Here is an 18,375-nt window from a genome sequence, read left to right as displayed (position 1 = left end):
ACGAACAGGCTTCCTATAGACTGCTTCCTTTTCCTCGAACCAAGAGAGGTAGCAATATATGACATCTTTAATTTAAAGAAGGGGAATAAACTTTAGTCTTTTTTCCCCTAGTTATAAATTCTTAACAGATATTAAGATAAATGGGCGTCAAAGGAAGAGAGGATGAATGCCTCATTTTGGCCTTAGAGAGGTTGGATTCACAGAAGTCACGTTTTTCTCACAGCATGTTTCGTAAGGCTTTTCCAAGAGTATCTGGATATTCTATCAGAATCTATTATAAATAGACCTGAAAAACCTCTCTACTCTGAGTCTGTCCGCGTGCAGACTGACCAGAAGTGGACATGAATGAGAGGATTTTTCAAGGTAAATGACAATAGTCATGGCTAAGACAGAATTGCTGCAGATCGTGCTAGATGGAATGAGGAAACTGTCCTCTTCCGATACCTCTGTGAACCACATAGCGAGGTTCTTTCTTCACTTTCAGAGGGAAGAATCACCTAGGTATATATCTGCTATCAAAGAACACAGTAAAAGGCTATACTCTGTCTCTACAAGGGGAATTAGAGATAACAGAAGATTAAGATCTTCGGGATCTTATACGATACCGCAATACGACAAGAGTAGGATATCATGTACTTCGAATGGGATCTTTTTGTGGCCACAGATTCCGTGTTCCGACAAAATGGAACTGCTCCTCATCAAACTTCTTTGAGAAAGTTTATGAAGTAATTCTTTGTTTCTCTTAGCCCTAAACGACCAAGAAGACAAGTGAATTTTTTGTGCATTGGAATCTCGCATCAGATTCAATGGAGACTCGGCAATGGGTTCTTGCCAGCATAGTATGTCTGGCAAAAGAACTAAAACCCTCTATTCCTGACGCAACGCTTTCAGATAGAAGTTTCGTTGCCCAGGCAGGGTACTTACTTTTTCATCTACAGAAGAAGAGATGGTTTAAACGTTTGCCTACAGAGTCTTCGGGGTGCAATGAGGGCTCGAAATGCTTCCCAGAAGGTATTCAGAAGGATACAATAAGAGCTAGAAATCAGGGTTCCGCCCAATTTCAGCTCGGAGTCTCCTTCGACTTCCAGACTCCTTCCCTTCCTTCGGGCAAGGATAGGGAAGATTCTGCAACGAGAAACCTCATCAACATGTAAGAAGAGATCTCGTTAGCAAAGGAAGTATTCACGAAGGATCCTCCTCGGAGGAAGACTCTTCTCTCTCGTATTGTTAGATATCCTGTCGTCTACTGGATGTAGCTGACTACAATCACCTCCCCTTTCCAGGGGCCAAAAGCTCAAAGGGGAAGAATTTCTTCCACCCTTCTCCAGTCTCCTGATAGACTATGTGGTTGTTCAGGACTCTCGGACAATGTAGCGCCAGCCAGGCACCAAATGCCAATACAGGCGAAAAACGCCAGAGGCGGACAGTTCCAAGGAACTCTGTCATGGTCGGATATTGAGAAGGAGCGGGCCTCCAACCTAGCGCAAATGCGCCAGAGGCGAACAAATCGGACAGATATAAGAGTGTCCGATGTGGACATCGCCAGACAGCCTAGAGACTCTTCCAAGCTCGAAGCTCCAGCAAGTGTGGAGGAGCCAAGCCAGGCGCGAGGCGCCAGCCAGGCTCTAGGAGCCAGCCAGGCTCTAGAAGCCAGCCAGGCGCCATCCAGGTGCCAGGCTCCTTCAAGGCTAGGCTCCAGTCAGGATTGAGGATCCATCCAGGCGCAAGGCTCCTTCCAGTAAAGAGAAACCTAAAGCTCTGTCATGTAAGAGGGCTAGTCCCCATTGATATGATACAGGTAAGGCTCTGCCATGTAAGTGGGTCAGCCCCCATTGGCACGATCCGAGAAGGCTCTGTCGTGTAAGCGGGCTAGCCCCCATTGACATGATCCAGAAGGGTTTGTCAGTCATAGGTCCCTACCTCGCTGAAACTCTTGAGGCATGCAGACTCATAGACAGTAATCATGAAGTCTTCTGCCAGGCTCCAGGCGCAAGGCGCCAGCCAGACGCAAGGCTCCAGCCAGGCGCGAGGCGCTAGCCAGGAGGGAGGAGCCAATCAGGCGCCAGCCAGGCGCGAGGCTCCAGCCAGGCTCGAGGCGCCATCCAGGCGCGAGGCTCCAGCCAGGCTCTAGGCGCCATTCAGGCGCGAGGCGCTAGGCGCCTGCCAGGCACGAAGCGCTAGCCAGGCTCCAGGCTTCACCCAGAAGAGATCTATATCAAAGAATGCCCTGGCCTTCTTTGAGATAATGTGATCTCCTAAGCACTTGACAAGTGCATTGATGATTCCTTCAAACAGCTGAGAATTAAAAGCGCATGAAGTGCTAGCTTTTCCGAATTCTTGTTCTTTCCTTGACAATATGTCATAAGGACATATTAGCTGTCACATACGGGAGATGCAACTCTGTGTTGACTTCCCATATCCGAAGGATGTCAAGATAACCTACGAGAGATCCTTCTCTCTTGGTTGATACGTGTCTGCGGATACATTGCTGGGATAGGGAGCCGATACTGATCCTTAACTAGTGAGTTAAATTTTATTTAACGTCATGTTTTTTCTTTGGGTTGTTTGAAAGGAGTTTGGGGATAACTCTTTTCAACTTAAGCACTAACCCTCGTGTTAGGATCAGGTGATCGGGATCGGTGTTGTGCTCCTTAACCCTCTTACGCCGAAGCCCTAAAAATCAAAATCTCTCCTGTATGCCGGCGCCGGTTTGGAGTGAGAGCGGAAGCGGAAAAAATAATTTTTTCAAAAAATCACAGCGCGCTTAGTTTTGAAGATTAAGAGTTCATTTTTGGCTCATTTTTTTTTCATTGCCTGAAGTTTAGTATGCAATCATCAGAAATGAAAAATAATATCATTATCATATGTAAATAATGCGATATATGGTAGCGAAAAAAAAAAAATTCATAGATTTGTATTCAAATCACGCTGTGCAAAAAACAATCAAAGCTAACGAGTTACTTTTTTTTTCGTTGTATTGTACACTAAATTGCAATTCTTTTGATATATAATACATAGTAAAACAATAAAAGCAACACCGGAAAAATATTATCACAAAATGATGTACGAATTCGTAACGTGCGGACGTAAAAAAAATGTTATTTTCAAAAATTCACCGTAATTCTAAATATTGTTCTAGAGACTTCCAATTTGTTTCAAAATTAAGACAAATGATTGAATATTACGATACTGTAAGAGTTTTAGATTAGAATTGCAGATTTCGACCATTTCGGACGAGTTAAATTTGACCGAATGTCGAAATTTTTATATATATATTTCTTTATATGCACATATTTTGGAGATGGAAAAAGCTACAACCTTCAATTATTTTTTATTGTATTTTTCATGAATTTGCGCACATGTTGATATATGAAACTCTATAAAAAGGCTAATATGAAAAGGAGCAAATATTAGGATAATGCGATGTACATATTTCGGAGACTTGCGGCCGCGAATCGGCGCGCGGAGTGAAGGTAAATATATTTTTCAAAAATTCACCATAAATCACAATATTGTCTTAGAGACTTCAAATTTGTTTCAAAATGAAGAAAAATGACAGAATATTACTAGGCCGTAAGAGTTTTAGCTTACAATTGCGTTTTTCAACTATTTCGGTAGTGTCAAATTTGACCTCTCCGAACGTGGCGGTTTTTTTGGTTTTTTTTTTTTTTTTTCTATTTATCGTGATTTATATGCAAATATTTCGCAAAAAGAGAAAAGCTACAACCTTCAATCATTTTTAGTTGTATTCTACATGAAATTGCGCACATTTTCATATATAAAACTTTATGTAACAGCTAATTTTAAATGGTGCAAACATTTCGACAATCGCACAAAAAATTCTGATTTTTTCGGAAGAGTTACCGCGCGAACGTAAGGAAAATGTTTTTTTTTTTTTTTTCATAAATTCACCATAAATCGAAATATTGTGCTAGAGACTTCCAAGACATTGCAAAATGAAGGTAAATGATTGAATATTACTAGAATATAAGAGTTTTAGCTTACAATTGCGTTTTTCAACCATTTCGGTAGAGTCAAAGTTGACCGAGTTGAAATTTTTGCACAACGTTATTTATATGAAAATATTTCGAAACTGATAAAAGCTACAACCATGGGTTGTTTTTTGTTGTATTGTGCATGAAATTGCGCACATTTCCATATATAAAACTTTATGTAACGGCAAATTTAAAAGGGTGCAAACATTACGACAATCGCACGAAAAAATTTATCGGAAGAGTTATCGCACGAACGTAAGTAAAAAGTTTTTTCATAAATTCACTATAAATCGAAATATTGTGCTAGAGACGTCCAATTTGTTGCAAAATGAAGGCAAATGATTGAATATTACTATAATATAAGAATTTTAGCTTACAATTGCGTTTCTCGACCATTTCTGTAGAGTCAAAGTTGACTGAAGGTTGAAATTTTTGCACTTATCGTTATTTATATGAAAATATTTCAAAACTGATAAAAGCTACAATCATGAGTATTTTTTGTTGTATTTTACATGAAATTGCGCACATTTTCATATATAATACTTCATGTAAAGGATAATTTAAAATGGTGCAAAAATTATGTCAAAGTGACGAAATAATTTCCGAGATGTGTCACTGATACTTTTTAGTGTGATAAGAAAGAAATTCGCGCTTGCGCGCCTGCGTAGCGATTGTAAACAAAACAACGCCTTGATCCGTGAACTCCCAGCATCCCCCAAGGCGCATGATACAAAAGTTTTCGGCTGGTAGGCCTATAAGTATTTTTCCGCGAATTTTAAAAAAAACTTTTTTGAGCCGACGTATGATACGTCCAATCGGCATACGGGAGACATTTTGACTCGACGTTTAATACGTCCAATCGGCGTAAGAGGGTTAATTATGCCACTAGGCATAGGCATATTGTCATGTAAGAGGCTCTGTCGAGTAAATGGATAAGACCCCATCGACAGACCCACAAGAACTCTTAGCCATAGGTCACATCCTCGCTGAGACTCTTGAGGCGAAGCAGATTCCTAGGCATTAGCCATGGAATCTTCTGCCTGAACAAGTAGGAACCAAGGTTTTATTTATTTATTACCTACAACGTATGTTGTTTACCTGTCTATTCAGTAAATAGTTGTCTCTTACCCACCACCAAGGGTGTCAATCAGCTAAGTATATATCTGCCGGGGAAGTTGCATGTACAAAAATGATATTGTTAGAATACAATAAAGTTTTGTACATACTTACCCGGCAGATATATACGATGAATGGCCCACCCAGCCTCCCCTCAGGAGACAAGTGGAAGAGAAAATCTGGTTCTAGAACGGGAATGGTTCCTATTCCTGCCACCCAGCGGCAGGGGGGTAGATCACCTGACCTACCTGCAGCGTGTGCCGCGAAATTCGAATTTCTGTCGGACGTCAGAGACATAAGCTAAGTATATATCTGCCGGGTAAGTATGTACAAAACTTTATTGTATTCTAACAATATCATATTTATAGTTTTTAAAGTAGTTATTTTTCATTTTTAAATTTTAGCACTTGTGTTTTGATGTATATCTTTCACTTTTTTTATTTGTTATTGCTATATCTTGGAACTGTAATGACCTTTATCAGAATTTTATCTTTTATGTACATAATTATTTATTATACTATTGGCCTCATGGATCTGACTCATGATTTACATAGCTGTGGTCTGCTTGGGCCAAGTATAGAGAATCTGATATTGATTTCATTTCACATCCAGCAGTTTTATGATGTTATTTGATATTACTTGTTTACAGTTACAAGTCAGTATTTTTTCAAGATCATATTTTCTAGCTACAGCTGGGAATAATTTATTTGTGTATTCACCTGTTATTGAGTTTTTTTTTTACAGTTTTTCTTTTGCCTTTTACTGTTCATCTATTCCCATTGGTTATTTCACAGCCTACCTGCACAACTTCTTAAGAGTAAATCCTTTGGGCAAGCCTTATGAAAAGTAGAATTGACTCATTGGTCTCCTTAAACTAATGCATACTTAATGATGAATTTCTTGACTGCCTTCTTCCCTTTGTTTTCATTTACATTCTTGGTCTGTTGCTCTGTATTCATTTGTATGTTCCTCCAGTACATGCTGTGATAAAACAGCAACAGACCCAGTGCTTTTTAACATTCATCCCAAATTACTCTGATATAACCTGCTATTGTCTTGACTCTAGATCTTGTGTTAGGGGACAGTAATATCTTGATTGTAATTGCTTGTCTTGGTAGTATGTCAGGTACCTTCTCAATCTCCACAATTATGAGATGCAATTTCTACAACCTCTGTTGTAGAATATGCTTGTAGCTGAACTAACAGTTGGCAAGCTCCTAGCTAGATACCCTTTATTTGCTTTTCTCTTTGAATCAGGGTTGCCTGGCTGTGGTCGTCTCTTCCCCTTTGAGTCAGGTTTGCATTTGATAAGAACTGAAGTTTGGTTTCAGGACCATACTTATGCCTTTTTCAAGCTTTTCTTTTGTTATGTGGCAGTAGAGTAATAGTTTTGATTTTCACATAAGTAACTTACCAAACAATTACAAAGCTGCAAGCTTTCTTACCTGGCAGTCGAAAATTCAAATTATCTGGCGGCGGTGGCGCTACCATCGTTCGTGTAGGTGATACAGGTCCCGTCCATTTTTGAGAATACCAGATACTGCTGAGCTAACTATTGTCAATTCATTTTCTGCTGGCCACTGAGTAACATCGGTGTTTTTTTGCAGTCAACTTTTCATCGCCATCGTGTGATTTTGTATCGTATTTAGTGAAGTACAATTTGGTTTTGGTTTTCTGGTTTAGCTGCTTCTTTAGCTTTCATTTAGCTAAATAAAGTTTAGCTTTAGAATATCGGACTCTAGTTCGTCGTCAGTTAGGTTTTGCAGCAATCCAAGTGTGTAAAGTGTAGGGGACAAATATGTAGCTAAGATCTAACTTGCATTGAGTGTCAGGATTTAGGTGAGCAAGGGTGGAAGACCTTTAAGTCTCATTTAGAGAAGATGGAAAAAGATAGGAAGAGGAAATCTGCTCTTAGAGCTGGGAGTAAGACATGTTGAGACAACTCTTGGGTTTAGAGGCGAAGAAGCCTTGTCTTTCTTCCCCTCTTTTATCCAACATGTCTCCTATTGATAGTTCTCCTACTTCATTGCCAACAACTTTAGTCCAGATAGCCCATGCTTCCAATCCTAACACCATTGCCAGAGTCCAAAATGAAAAGGAAGTTCAAAATTTTGGCTAAATCCATGATGGATTTAGGTTTGTCTTTTCATACTTTTGTGAAAAAATCGAGTGAGTGAAAAGATCAGTGTTGTGCCAAGTGTCAGTGTTGTGTCCAAGGAGGTGGCTGTCTGTCCTCCCATTTCTCCTAGAGAAAGGTCACTGTCCTGCTCTCCTGCACCTGGGAGAAGACATACTGGAGGTCAAGGAGAGACTTGGGGGGGAGTGGGGGGGGGGGGGGGGGGGGTTGTTTGCCCACAGGCAGTTGCCGACTGTCGAGCCTGTCGACTTGTGGGTGTCGACTAAATGCCATTGGAAAGGAGTAGACGTTAGTGAGATGCAGTTTTCCTCTGAATCAGATGTATCGTCGCCTGAAAAGAGGCGACAATTGCGGAATGCTGCAGTGTTGCGACCTTTAAAGAGGCATGCCGCATTTGTGGACTGTACAACTCCACCAGTGAAGAAGTCTAGGGAGCAGGGGAGTCCCCAATCATCCTGCAGTTTTGCACCTGCACAGGCCTTTCGGGAGTATCATCAGTCGTCTCTAGAGAGTATAGTTCAGACTTGTTGCTCGCGAGCACTGTCACGATCTGAGTAGCACTGCGTTCTCGTGCTGTCGACTCCCTTCGTAACACGTCGAAAGGAGTTTTGACTCATTTGCCTCCTGCAGCTCATAGCTCTTCGGCTGCTAGTCGCTCGTCTTCTAAGAAGATCTGTTTGATTGCCACTGCTTCAACATCTACTTCTGAGACTCCGAAGACCAGCGCTTTGGGAGATGAGGGCCTTTGGGAAATGAGTTGCCGTTTGGCCCTTTCAAGCATCAACTCCAAGAGCTTATGGGGTTCATGAAGAAGTGACAGCCCCTAAAGGAGAGGAAGATGGGTTGTCATCAGTTATATCTGAGGAAGAAGAACAGGAGCAGGAGTCGAAGTCTTCGGCTTACTCTAGTCTTTCAAAGTTTTTACTCTCTACGTATCCAGACTTCTTTGAACCAGCATCGCCTTCGTCCCCACCTTCTATGTTCGTGAGGGATAGGAAAGTAGTATCTTCAGGAATGCTGAAGTTAGTCCTTTCTCAGTTGGCCAAGAAAGTGTTCAAAGAGTCGAATGAGTGGTTAGCAAAGAAGTGGGAGTCGGGTAAAGCTTCATTCGCCTATCCCCCTTCTAAAGTACAGAAGAAGACATCGGTTTTACGTGACTGGAGAAGTTCCTTCCTTGGGAGTCTCTGCCTCCTCTCAAGGGGATTTCTCGGGTTTAGTGGATGCTAACAGAAGATCGGCTTTTGCGGCTGCGAAAGTAATGTTCTCCTCCCCCGACTTTGATCACCTGGTTTGCAACTTGTTCAAGGTGATTGAAGTGTTAAGTTTTTTAGATTGGATTATTGCAGCATTAGCCAGGAAAATAGAGGAGTGTCAGTCTCTGGAGGAGGAGTTTTCTACGGACTGGCTTAATGTTTTTTCCTGCGCAGACAAAGCCGTGAGAGATGGATCAGGTGAACTAGCCATCCTCTTTACAATGGGAATACTTAAAAAGACGGAGCTGTGGTGCTCTTTTGCGTCCTGAGGAGTAGCGACGAATCAGAAATCAGCGTTGATGTTTTCTCCCATTATTAAGTCCCACCTGTTCCCAGAAGAGACTATTCAACAGGTATTGTTGGATCTAGAGAAGACATCGACCAATGACCTATTGACTTGGTCAGCGAGATGCCCGAAGGATCCTCCCACTACAGGAGTTAAAGCCTCTCCTCCTCAGAAACACCTGTTTCGAGGGGGTAAAACTAGAATGCAGAGCAGACTGAGAACTAACTTGCGAGCGCCAGCACGTCCACCAAGAAGCCCCCCTGCAAGTCAACAGATAAGTAATCGGGAGGTCCTTCACACACCTGTAGGGATGAGACTCCACTACTTCTGGGAGGAATGGAGTCTGAGAGGAGTAGAGCTGTAGGTAGTCCAAGTACTTTGAGAAGAATGTGCGATCCTATTTGTTCAAAATCCTCCGCTGTCCAATGTGCCTATCTGTTTGACAGCATACTCAAAGGGATCAGGAAGAACTTTGGCATTAGCCAAGACAGTAGAAGTGCTTATCAGCAAGCAGGCCATAGAAGAGGTACCAGACAAGAACTCCCCAGGCTTTCACAACAGACTTTTTGTAGTCCCCAAGATGTCGGGGGGTTGGAGACCCGTACTAGACATAAGCGCCCTGAATTTCTACGTATGTTCAGAAGACGAAATTTCATCAAGATTCGAAGAGGTTCGTCTTCAATGGGAGAGTTTTTCAATTCAGAGCCCTCTGCTTTTGACTAATGACATTTCCCCATGTATTTACCTGGATTCTTACTCCTCTGGGAAAATGGCTACACTGACGGGAATCAATGCAGCCTTTTATTTGGATGACTGGCTTCAGAGATCCAAGTTCAGTCGTCAGTGTGTGAAGGACTTTGAAAGGACGTTAAATCTGACTCAACAACTGGGAATCCAAATAAATCTCAAGTCCCAATTGTCTCTGACTCACAGGATTCCCTATTTAGGGATGGTTCTGGTGTCTCTAGCTTTTTGTGCTTTTCTCTCCCCAAAGAGGATAGAGTTGTGTTTAAAAACAGTACGACAATTTCTAGTTCGCCCTTCATGCTCAGCTCTAGAATGGATGAGTCTCCTCGGAACCCTTACATCAGTGGAGAGTTTCGTAACCTTAGGCCGTTTCCACATGAAGTTTCTCCAATTCTTCCTCAAAGCAAATTGGAATTGGAAGACGCAATCAGACTCGTTGGTTTTTCCTTTAACGAAAGAGATCAAGTCAGATCTTCGTAACGAGAGAGATCAAGTCAGATCTTCGTTCGTGGCTGTTGACGGAGAGACTTCAGGAGGGACTTTCCCTAGTCATGTTGAACCCTGACCTAGAGTTCTTCAGGGGATGGGGAGATCTGTTAGGAGAGAGGAGAGCCTCAGGTTTTTGGACGGAACAAGGGAAGACCCTACACATAAATGTGAAGGAGTTGAAGGGGATTCTTCTGGGTTTACAGGCGTTCGCTCCTCTAGTCGCTGGAAGAAAGGTAGCAATTTACGAGGATATCGCCACGGCGTTATCATATGTCTAAAAACAAGGAAGGGCACACACTTTCTCTCTCAACAGCATAGCAGAAGACCTCCTTCTCTGAGCGAATGAGTACAAGATCACTTTTTCTGAGGTTTGTTCAAGAAAAAATGAACGTCTTGGCAGACAAGCTGAGCCACTCAATCAGGTTCTGTCGATGGAATGGACTCTAAACGAGAGATTTTGCCGAGATCTGTGGAGATTGTTGGGGGAAACCAGTGATAGATCTCTTCGTCACCTCAAGGAACAATCTTCTTCCAATCTTCTGTTCCCCAGTTCCAGACCCGCTGGTGTGGAGAACAGATGCGATGCTTCTGGCTGGATGGGCCTCAACGTGTATGCATTTCCCCCTTTGGTATGATAAGAGAAGTCATCAACAAGTTACAGTTGCATCGGATTGTGTTGATGACTTGTGGCCCCGTTCTGGCCCAGGAAAGAATGGTTCCCAGACATACTCAAGTTCCTAGTGGACTTCCCCAGGCAACCCCACTTTGACTGGTATCACCAAGGGTTGTCTGCTCTGGCCCTGACAGGATTCAGACTATCAGGAGCCTTGTCAGAGCAAAAGGCTTTTTGCAGAGAGTGGCAGAGGCTATTGCGAGATGTAGAAGTTCTTCTTCCAAGCTCTATCTGTCGAAGTGGAGAATTTTTAGGATGTGGTGCAGACGTCACATCTCTTCTTCTACGACCTCTATAACAGAAATCACAGATTCCTTGTTATTTCTGGGGGACTCTATAGAAAGCTGTCCACCTCAGCTATTAAAGGTTATAGGCCTATGCTTTCTTCAGTTTTTAAAACATAGAGGCCTCGATGTCTCGAACAATCAGGATGTCAGCGAACTTATTAAATCTTTTGATTCCTCAAAAATAGTGAAGCCACTAAATTCTTTTTCCCTAAGAGATCTAATGAAGAAGACTGTTTTTAGTTGCCTTAGCTACTGCGGGTAGAGTAAGCAAAATGCAGGCTATCAGGAAAGAGGTCGGGTTCTCTCAGAGTAATGTAGTGTGTTCTTTTGTTAGAGAATACCTAGCGAAGAACGGGGATCCATCAAATCCATGGCCTCGCTCTTTTGTGATAAAGAACTTAATGGACATAGTGGGAGCAGAAGAGGAGGAACATATGTTATGTCCTGTCAGAGCCATTAAACACTATCTACTTAGGACAGAGACGTTAAGAGGATTTCCTTCTTCCTGAGAAGCTTGATTTTGGAGGCTCATGCGCAAGTACAATATCAAACTCTTAACGTACTGAAAGTGAAGGTGCACAAAATTTGTGCAGTGGCAGCTTCTCTAGCATTTAGACATAAATGTCTCTATCCTCCATTCTGCAAATGATGTTCTGGAGGTTGAAATGGGTTTTTTCATCACATTACCTGAAGGACGTAGAGTCTGTGTTTGAAAATTGTTATAGGTTGGGACTGTTGTCTAAAGCTGGTATGGTGTTGGGAGAGGAAGCATAGGGGGACCTCTTCCCCTCTACTATCTCCTCACCTTGTATTTTTTAAGGTTGTCGAGTTATTGGGAAGCCTGGGGGTACAATGTACCCGAACTACCCTCCAATTTTTTATGGTTATGGTTGTGGTTTATTGTGTTTTTAGTGTAGGTGATGGTTTTGTGGATTGGTTGTCTGGTCTTTGCCCAGGGCAAGGGCAAAATTTAGATTTTTGTTAACCATCGGTGAACCTCCATGGTTACAAAATCCCACCCTTAGGGACGATCCTGGCGATTATTGCCACATATCCTACAGGTGATGAGAGCGCTAACCAGAGGCAGTACCCAACTGTAGCTGCTCTCTCAGAAGGCAAGGTACTGCAAACATTATATAATGTGAGCATATTATTATTGTCTTTATCTCATAAGCTGTCTATTTACCCACCTTCCTGGTAACATGGATTCAGCTTTGTAATTGTTTGGTAAGTCACTTATGTGAAAATATTTTTATAATAGAATAAGGTTTCATATATACTCACCAAACAATTACATAATCATAACCCTCCCTCCTCCCCACAGATGGATGCTGTGGCTCAGTGAATTAACAATAGATAGCTCAGCAGTACTTGGTATTCCCAAAAGTGGGCGGGACTTGTATCACCTACACGAATGATGGCAGTGCCGCCAGATAATTTGAATTTTCGACTGCCAGGTAAGAAAGCTTACAGCTTTGTAATTGTTTGGTAAGTATATGTGAAACCTTATTTTATTATTAGAATATCATTTTTGCTTGACTGCTATAATGTAATTTTGAGCTAACACTGCTCTTTGGATGCACATGAAATTGTTGAATTATGAAATGAAAAACAAGTCTGGTATTAGCATTTTGAAATACTATACATTTAAAAAAAATGAAGGCATCAACTAAACATCAGTTGCAACAGTACGTATTTGTTTTTAGGCATTCTTGTAAAATTCTTTGTTAATCACTTGTATTGTAGAATTTGGTCATAAATGTAGAGAGATGTGATTAATAGGTAATTGTTGAATGATAGTAGTGGTAAAGTGTTTTATTGTTGCTTTCAGGTGCAGACAATTCATTTGCTAGTATACCTTGGCCTGTAGACAGCCCTTTGTATTCAAGTGAAATAAGGGACACAATATCTTTATCCAAGGAACCGGACTGTGAAGTCAACAAACGCCGAGCTGAACTGTTAGTCCCAGGGTCTGCTTTACCTGAAATTCCTGAGGAATCAAAATTACCAATACTTTTACTCACAAGGCCAAGTACTCATGCAATTGGATATGGTAAGTAAAACCTTACCACCAAAAAAAGATAGTTTCTTAATAATGCTATCACAGACTACTCTTTACAGTTGACACCCAATGTTTGTTGGGGGAATGCATACCACAACCCCCCTGTAAATAACTAAACTTCACGAATACTTGACACCTCTCTAAAAACTCTTTTAACTCCCTATTTTAATAGTTCAAACATCAAAAGACCCTGCAAAAATTGTTTATACTACCTGAGTTTTTTAATAGTTTTATCACAAAAAGTGCATTTAGTCACACAAATAATATGAAAATATTTCTGTATGATGAATACCCACGAATAGGCAAATTTTCTGTGAATAATGAGGATATACTTTCTACCGAACCACGAATAGGCGGTGGTCCACTATACCAATTAAGGAAGTCACAACAAGTATACCCAGTTTATCAATAATGTATAGTTTGTTTAAGAAGGCTACTAATCAACTGATGCAATCTAAATTTTTGCTTGAAGCTGGTGGTTTGGTTAGACTATTTATAAATAAGAATAGTTATAAATTGGAACAATGATGGGCTAGTTTATTGTTAAAGGTTGTCATATGGTTGAATGCAAGCATGGTAGATAAAGGTTACATTATGCTGTAAATATTGTATTTCATTACATTGTCTGTACAGAATGACAGACAAATCACATCATTAGCAGTTGTATGGTCTGTTTGGCTGAAGCAACTTGTGATGGTAGCTAAACTGCAGTAGTAAAAGACTCAGACTGATGATAGCAGTTTGTCATAACATGATCTTTATGGATTATCAGTGAGAGTCATTGAAAGTATTTTTGTCTAATTTTGTTTTAGGCAGTAATCCTCGTACCTAAAATATATTAAGAATATTGTTGGGCAAATTTCCATTCAGCCTGGCAACAAGTTCCATGTGACCAAATGATCTACCAAAGGAAGTTTGGGCCTCCTAAGTAGCTGTCACAGGTTTTTTTTTTTTTGTGCAAAGATCAGCAGATTGAAATATATTTGTTTTAAAACCTTGTTGGAAAAATACAGAAAAAGAGTTTGGCTCTGCTCTAAAGGAAATATAAAAGATGGAAGATGTAGAAAACATGGAAAAAATGAAAAGCACAATAGAATTCCAAAGCTTGATAATGAGAGAAACCCCCATAGAACAAATACTGGATATTTAGGGGATCTTGAGTAAAACTGCTTTGTAAAGCACAACATTATTGTGTCGAGTTTAAAATTAATGGAGAATTCAGTATCATGCATTTATAATTTTTCAGGTGAGGTGGAGCTTTTATGATTTAGTTGGTTTGTCTAATTTCAGATGGTGCCTGTTAATCTTTTGCTTGAATTCTTTCAGGTTCTGGTTTGGATGTTATAGTGTGCTCAGGTTGGGGCATGAGTGTGTGGTTACCCATTGTATTAAATGGAGGGGTTGCAGCTGGCCAGCAAGCAGAAGCAAATCTTCTTATGGAGTTCTTAACTCCACAAACCCCAAATTTACTCCCAGATACTCCCTCGGGCAGTTATTATTCAGATATAATTGCACAAGAAAGACGGGTTGAGTATTTTAAAAGGCCCCCTTCCTGTAGATACAATTATATCAAATTGAATATTCAGTATCCTTTTAGCTGCCCATGGGTGAGGTTAGTGCAAGACTGGAACAAGGGTACACAAAATATTTATGTTTTGAGAAATCCTGACCTCTTAAGATATTTAGCTAATTGTGTAGGTGATGCTTTTGATGTTGTGAGACGTAACAAAGGGAAACAGAAATGCCCTGAGGAATTTGCATCAAATGACAGCCCAGCAGAATCTGTAGATCTTGTCATGGATGAAATTAATGAGAGTCTTCAGGAGTATAATGTGATAAGTAAAGGTACTGATAAAATTAAAGGAAAACAGGAATTGAGTAAATATGAAGAGTTGCAACGGTCAGCACCTGGGTGCTTGGTGAAAGTGAAGATAATTCTGGATGAGAAAGGTTCTGTAGAGCCTTCTGCCATGATTTGTTTACCACGAGAAGAGGACATCGAGAAGAAAATTAAGAATGAGGTTGTAGAACCAATTCAGACTGACAGTCAGCAGGAACAGCGAGCAGAATTGAAACGTGAACATAACCGAATTAAAGTAAGTAAATGGTGGATTTCAATTATTGTTTTGTTTATTTTTGTACAGTCGACCCCCATTATACCAGACCCCATTAATCGGGATATCAGATAGGGCAGACTGAAGAGGGTCAGCCAATTTAATTAAAATATGTATGTTTGTCCGCAATTTAAGATAGTTACTGTTCGTCCGCTTTTCGCATACCATTTTCCATTTTATTTAACAAAGGTAAATAAACTTTTCATTTATATTTTTGCTATATTTTTATTTTTAAATTCTGTGTATTTATACTGTACTGAACTAAAAGGCTTTTAACTTGAAACTGATTTAACTTGCGTGCAGTACATACACGCTGTTGTCTGAATGGGAGGAAGTACCATAGCCAACAGTTTTCCCTATCCTCTGCTTGACTGATAGCTCCAGTATGATGCCTTGTATGTTTTTAGGAAAGAGAGATATGACAATAATAAACTTTACAAAGGAAAGGAGAAAGAGAGAAATTGCCAGTTCCTCTATGCAGCTTAATTCTTCATATTTACCATTCTTTATATTTCAACAATTTTGAAGGAATTCATTCTATTCTTATACATATATATATATCTATATATATATATATATATATATATATATATATATATATATATATATATATATATATATATATATATATATATATATATATATATATAATATATATATATAGTATATGACATATATATATATATATATATATATATATACTGATATGAGAATATAGAATGAATTCCTTCATTGTATATATAGAATGGTAAATAATATAAATAATTATATGTTATATATATATATATATATATATATATATATATATATATATATATCTATATATATATATATATATATATATATATATATGTATATATATATTATAATGATATATATCATATATATATATATATATATATAATATATATATATATATATATATATATATATATATATATATATATATATATAGTATATATATATATATATATATATATATATATATATATATATATATGTATATATGTATGTAATATATATATATATATATATATATATATATATATATATGTATATATATATTTTATATATATTACTATTACTTTGTGAAGAATAGAATGAATTCCTTCAAAATTGTTGAAATATAAAGAATGGTAAATATATATAATTATATATATAAAGAAAGTGGGCGCTGAAAGTCTTTGCACCCCTGAAGGCTGCGCAAAGACTTTCAGCGTCTTAAGAATCCTCCATATCAGTCACGGAAAATGCCTGAGAGAAAAATGACTAATTGGCACCTTTTATTGTTTCCACTGTGTCCTTGATTAAGGAAACAATAACTGATCAGTAGCTCATTAGCCGTGGTGTAAGTCGGTTTTTTTTGCTGGCACTCCTGTCAGGATTTGTTCGTCTCGTGGTGTTGCCCTTGTGTTGCCAATCCCTGTGCCTTTATGCGTAATGGTGGGTCCTTATACTTCTAGGGATGATCGTGTAAGGGTCATTCAGTGTTTTGAATTAGGGTTAAATACCGCTGAAATTGTGCGGCAGACGGATTTGAAGCGTCGAACAGTTCAGAACATGTTGCGCGGTACAAGGCGTCAGGGAAGAAAGAGGTACCTCTTCCCGCCAAGAAGTCTGGGAGGCCCCCGTTGCTGTCTGAACGATCTATTTCGCTACTGAGAAGGGAAGCAGAGCTTAATCCTTCACACAGCGCTCGTCAATTCAGGGAAGAAAACCCTGAAATTTTAGGAAAGTGTAAAGTACGTGCTTTACAGACGTACTTGTCATGCAAGTTGGGATTCAAGAGTGTTGTGGCTCCTAAGAAGAGCAAGCTAACTGACGCCCATATTAAGAAACGAAAGTTTTTTTTTTCATAGATTTGGTAAATGGGACGTTAATAACTGGAAAAAAGTGTTGTTCACTGACGAATCCACATTCCATTGCTCGGCAAGCACCTCAACGAAAGTTTGGCGAAGTCCCCGCCTCTTAACAAGTGCAGTGACAAACTTATTCGTCCTCGTGAAAAGTTTCCCAAAACTTTGATGGTATGGGGTTCTATGGGTTATGAGGGAGTTGGGGAATTGTGTATATTTGAAAATAATGAACGAGTGAACCAGCACATTTATTACGTTGTGCTAAATGAATATTTAGAGGGAGCTTTGAGAAGACAGGTGCTTCAATTCTTCAGCAAGACGGCGCACGGTGCCACACAACGCCATTGATTAGGAACTGGTTGCAGGATTGTGGTGGTGGAGCTTTTAAGTGACTGGCCCCCTAATTCCCCCTGATTTTAGTCCCATAGAAAATCTGTGGTCGATCATTAAAAAACGTTTGCAGAAGGTTGACTGCTCCAATATCGAGAAACTCAAAGCCGCCATCATCGCTGCTTGGAACAGTATCGAACCAGAGATCTGTCAGCACCTCATTGAAAGTGTTCCCCGACGGCTGAAGGCAGCTAAAGAGAACAAATTTGGTGCTACCAAATACTAGAAAGTCTAAGGTAAACTGACACATTTCCATTTCAATATCTTTACTAAATTTTTGCATTCCTTTACAGGTCGAAGAAGGTGCGCGTGTGTATGCGTTTGCCTAAATTGCACTGGGTGTAAAGACTTTCGGCGCTACTTTATATATATATATATATATATATATATATATATATATATATATATATATATATATATATATATATATATAATATATGTATATATATATATATATATATATATATATATATATATATATATATATATATATATATATATATATATATATATATATATATATATATATATATATATATATATATATATATATATATATATGTGTGTGTGTGTGTGTGTGTGTGTGTGTGATATTATATAATATATATATATATATATATATATATATATATATATATATATATAAGTAATATATATATATATATATAATATATATATATATATATATATATATCTATATATTTTATAATATATATATCCAAACAGCGGTGGCCACAGCCGGATATACATCAATGAGGAGAAGGACATAAAGACTTGATAAAAGGGTCAATTTATTCCCGACGTTTCGTAATGTCTTCATTACATTTTCGAGGGCTGTACAAAATAGATAGCATAAAATAAATTACAATAAAGCTAAGAATTTGAGATTTAAAAGTTGCACAATGATTACAAACTTAAAATATTAAAAATACTAAAAGACACATTTAAAAACAAAAACGTAAACTAAACA

General features: G+C 39.0%; 1 protein-coding gene across 1 annotated transcript in view; it reads left to right on the top strand.

Moving 5' to 3' along the window:
* The window catches only part of LOC135205517 (ribonucleases P/MRP protein subunit POP1-like), a gene marked incomplete in the record, with an annotated part of 122,013 nt that overhangs the window by 80,122 nt on the left and 23,516 nt on the right, over positions 1–18,375 (top strand). Inside the window, 2 exon segments of the mRNA XM_064236260.1 lie at positions 12,815–13,036; positions 14,372–15,141. Coding sequence (XP_064092330.1) covers positions 12,815–13,036; positions 14,372–15,141 — 992 coding nt within the window.

This window comes from Macrobrachium nipponense, chromosome 24, assembly GCF_015104395.2.
Source record: "Macrobrachium nipponense isolate FS-2020 chromosome 24, ASM1510439v2, whole genome shotgun sequence".
Taxonomy (NCBI): domain Eukaryota; kingdom Metazoa; phylum Arthropoda; class Malacostraca; order Decapoda; family Palaemonidae; genus Macrobrachium; species Macrobrachium nipponense.
Note: the sequence above shows the minus strand (reverse complement) of the source record. Positions and strands in the feature narration are given on the sequence as shown.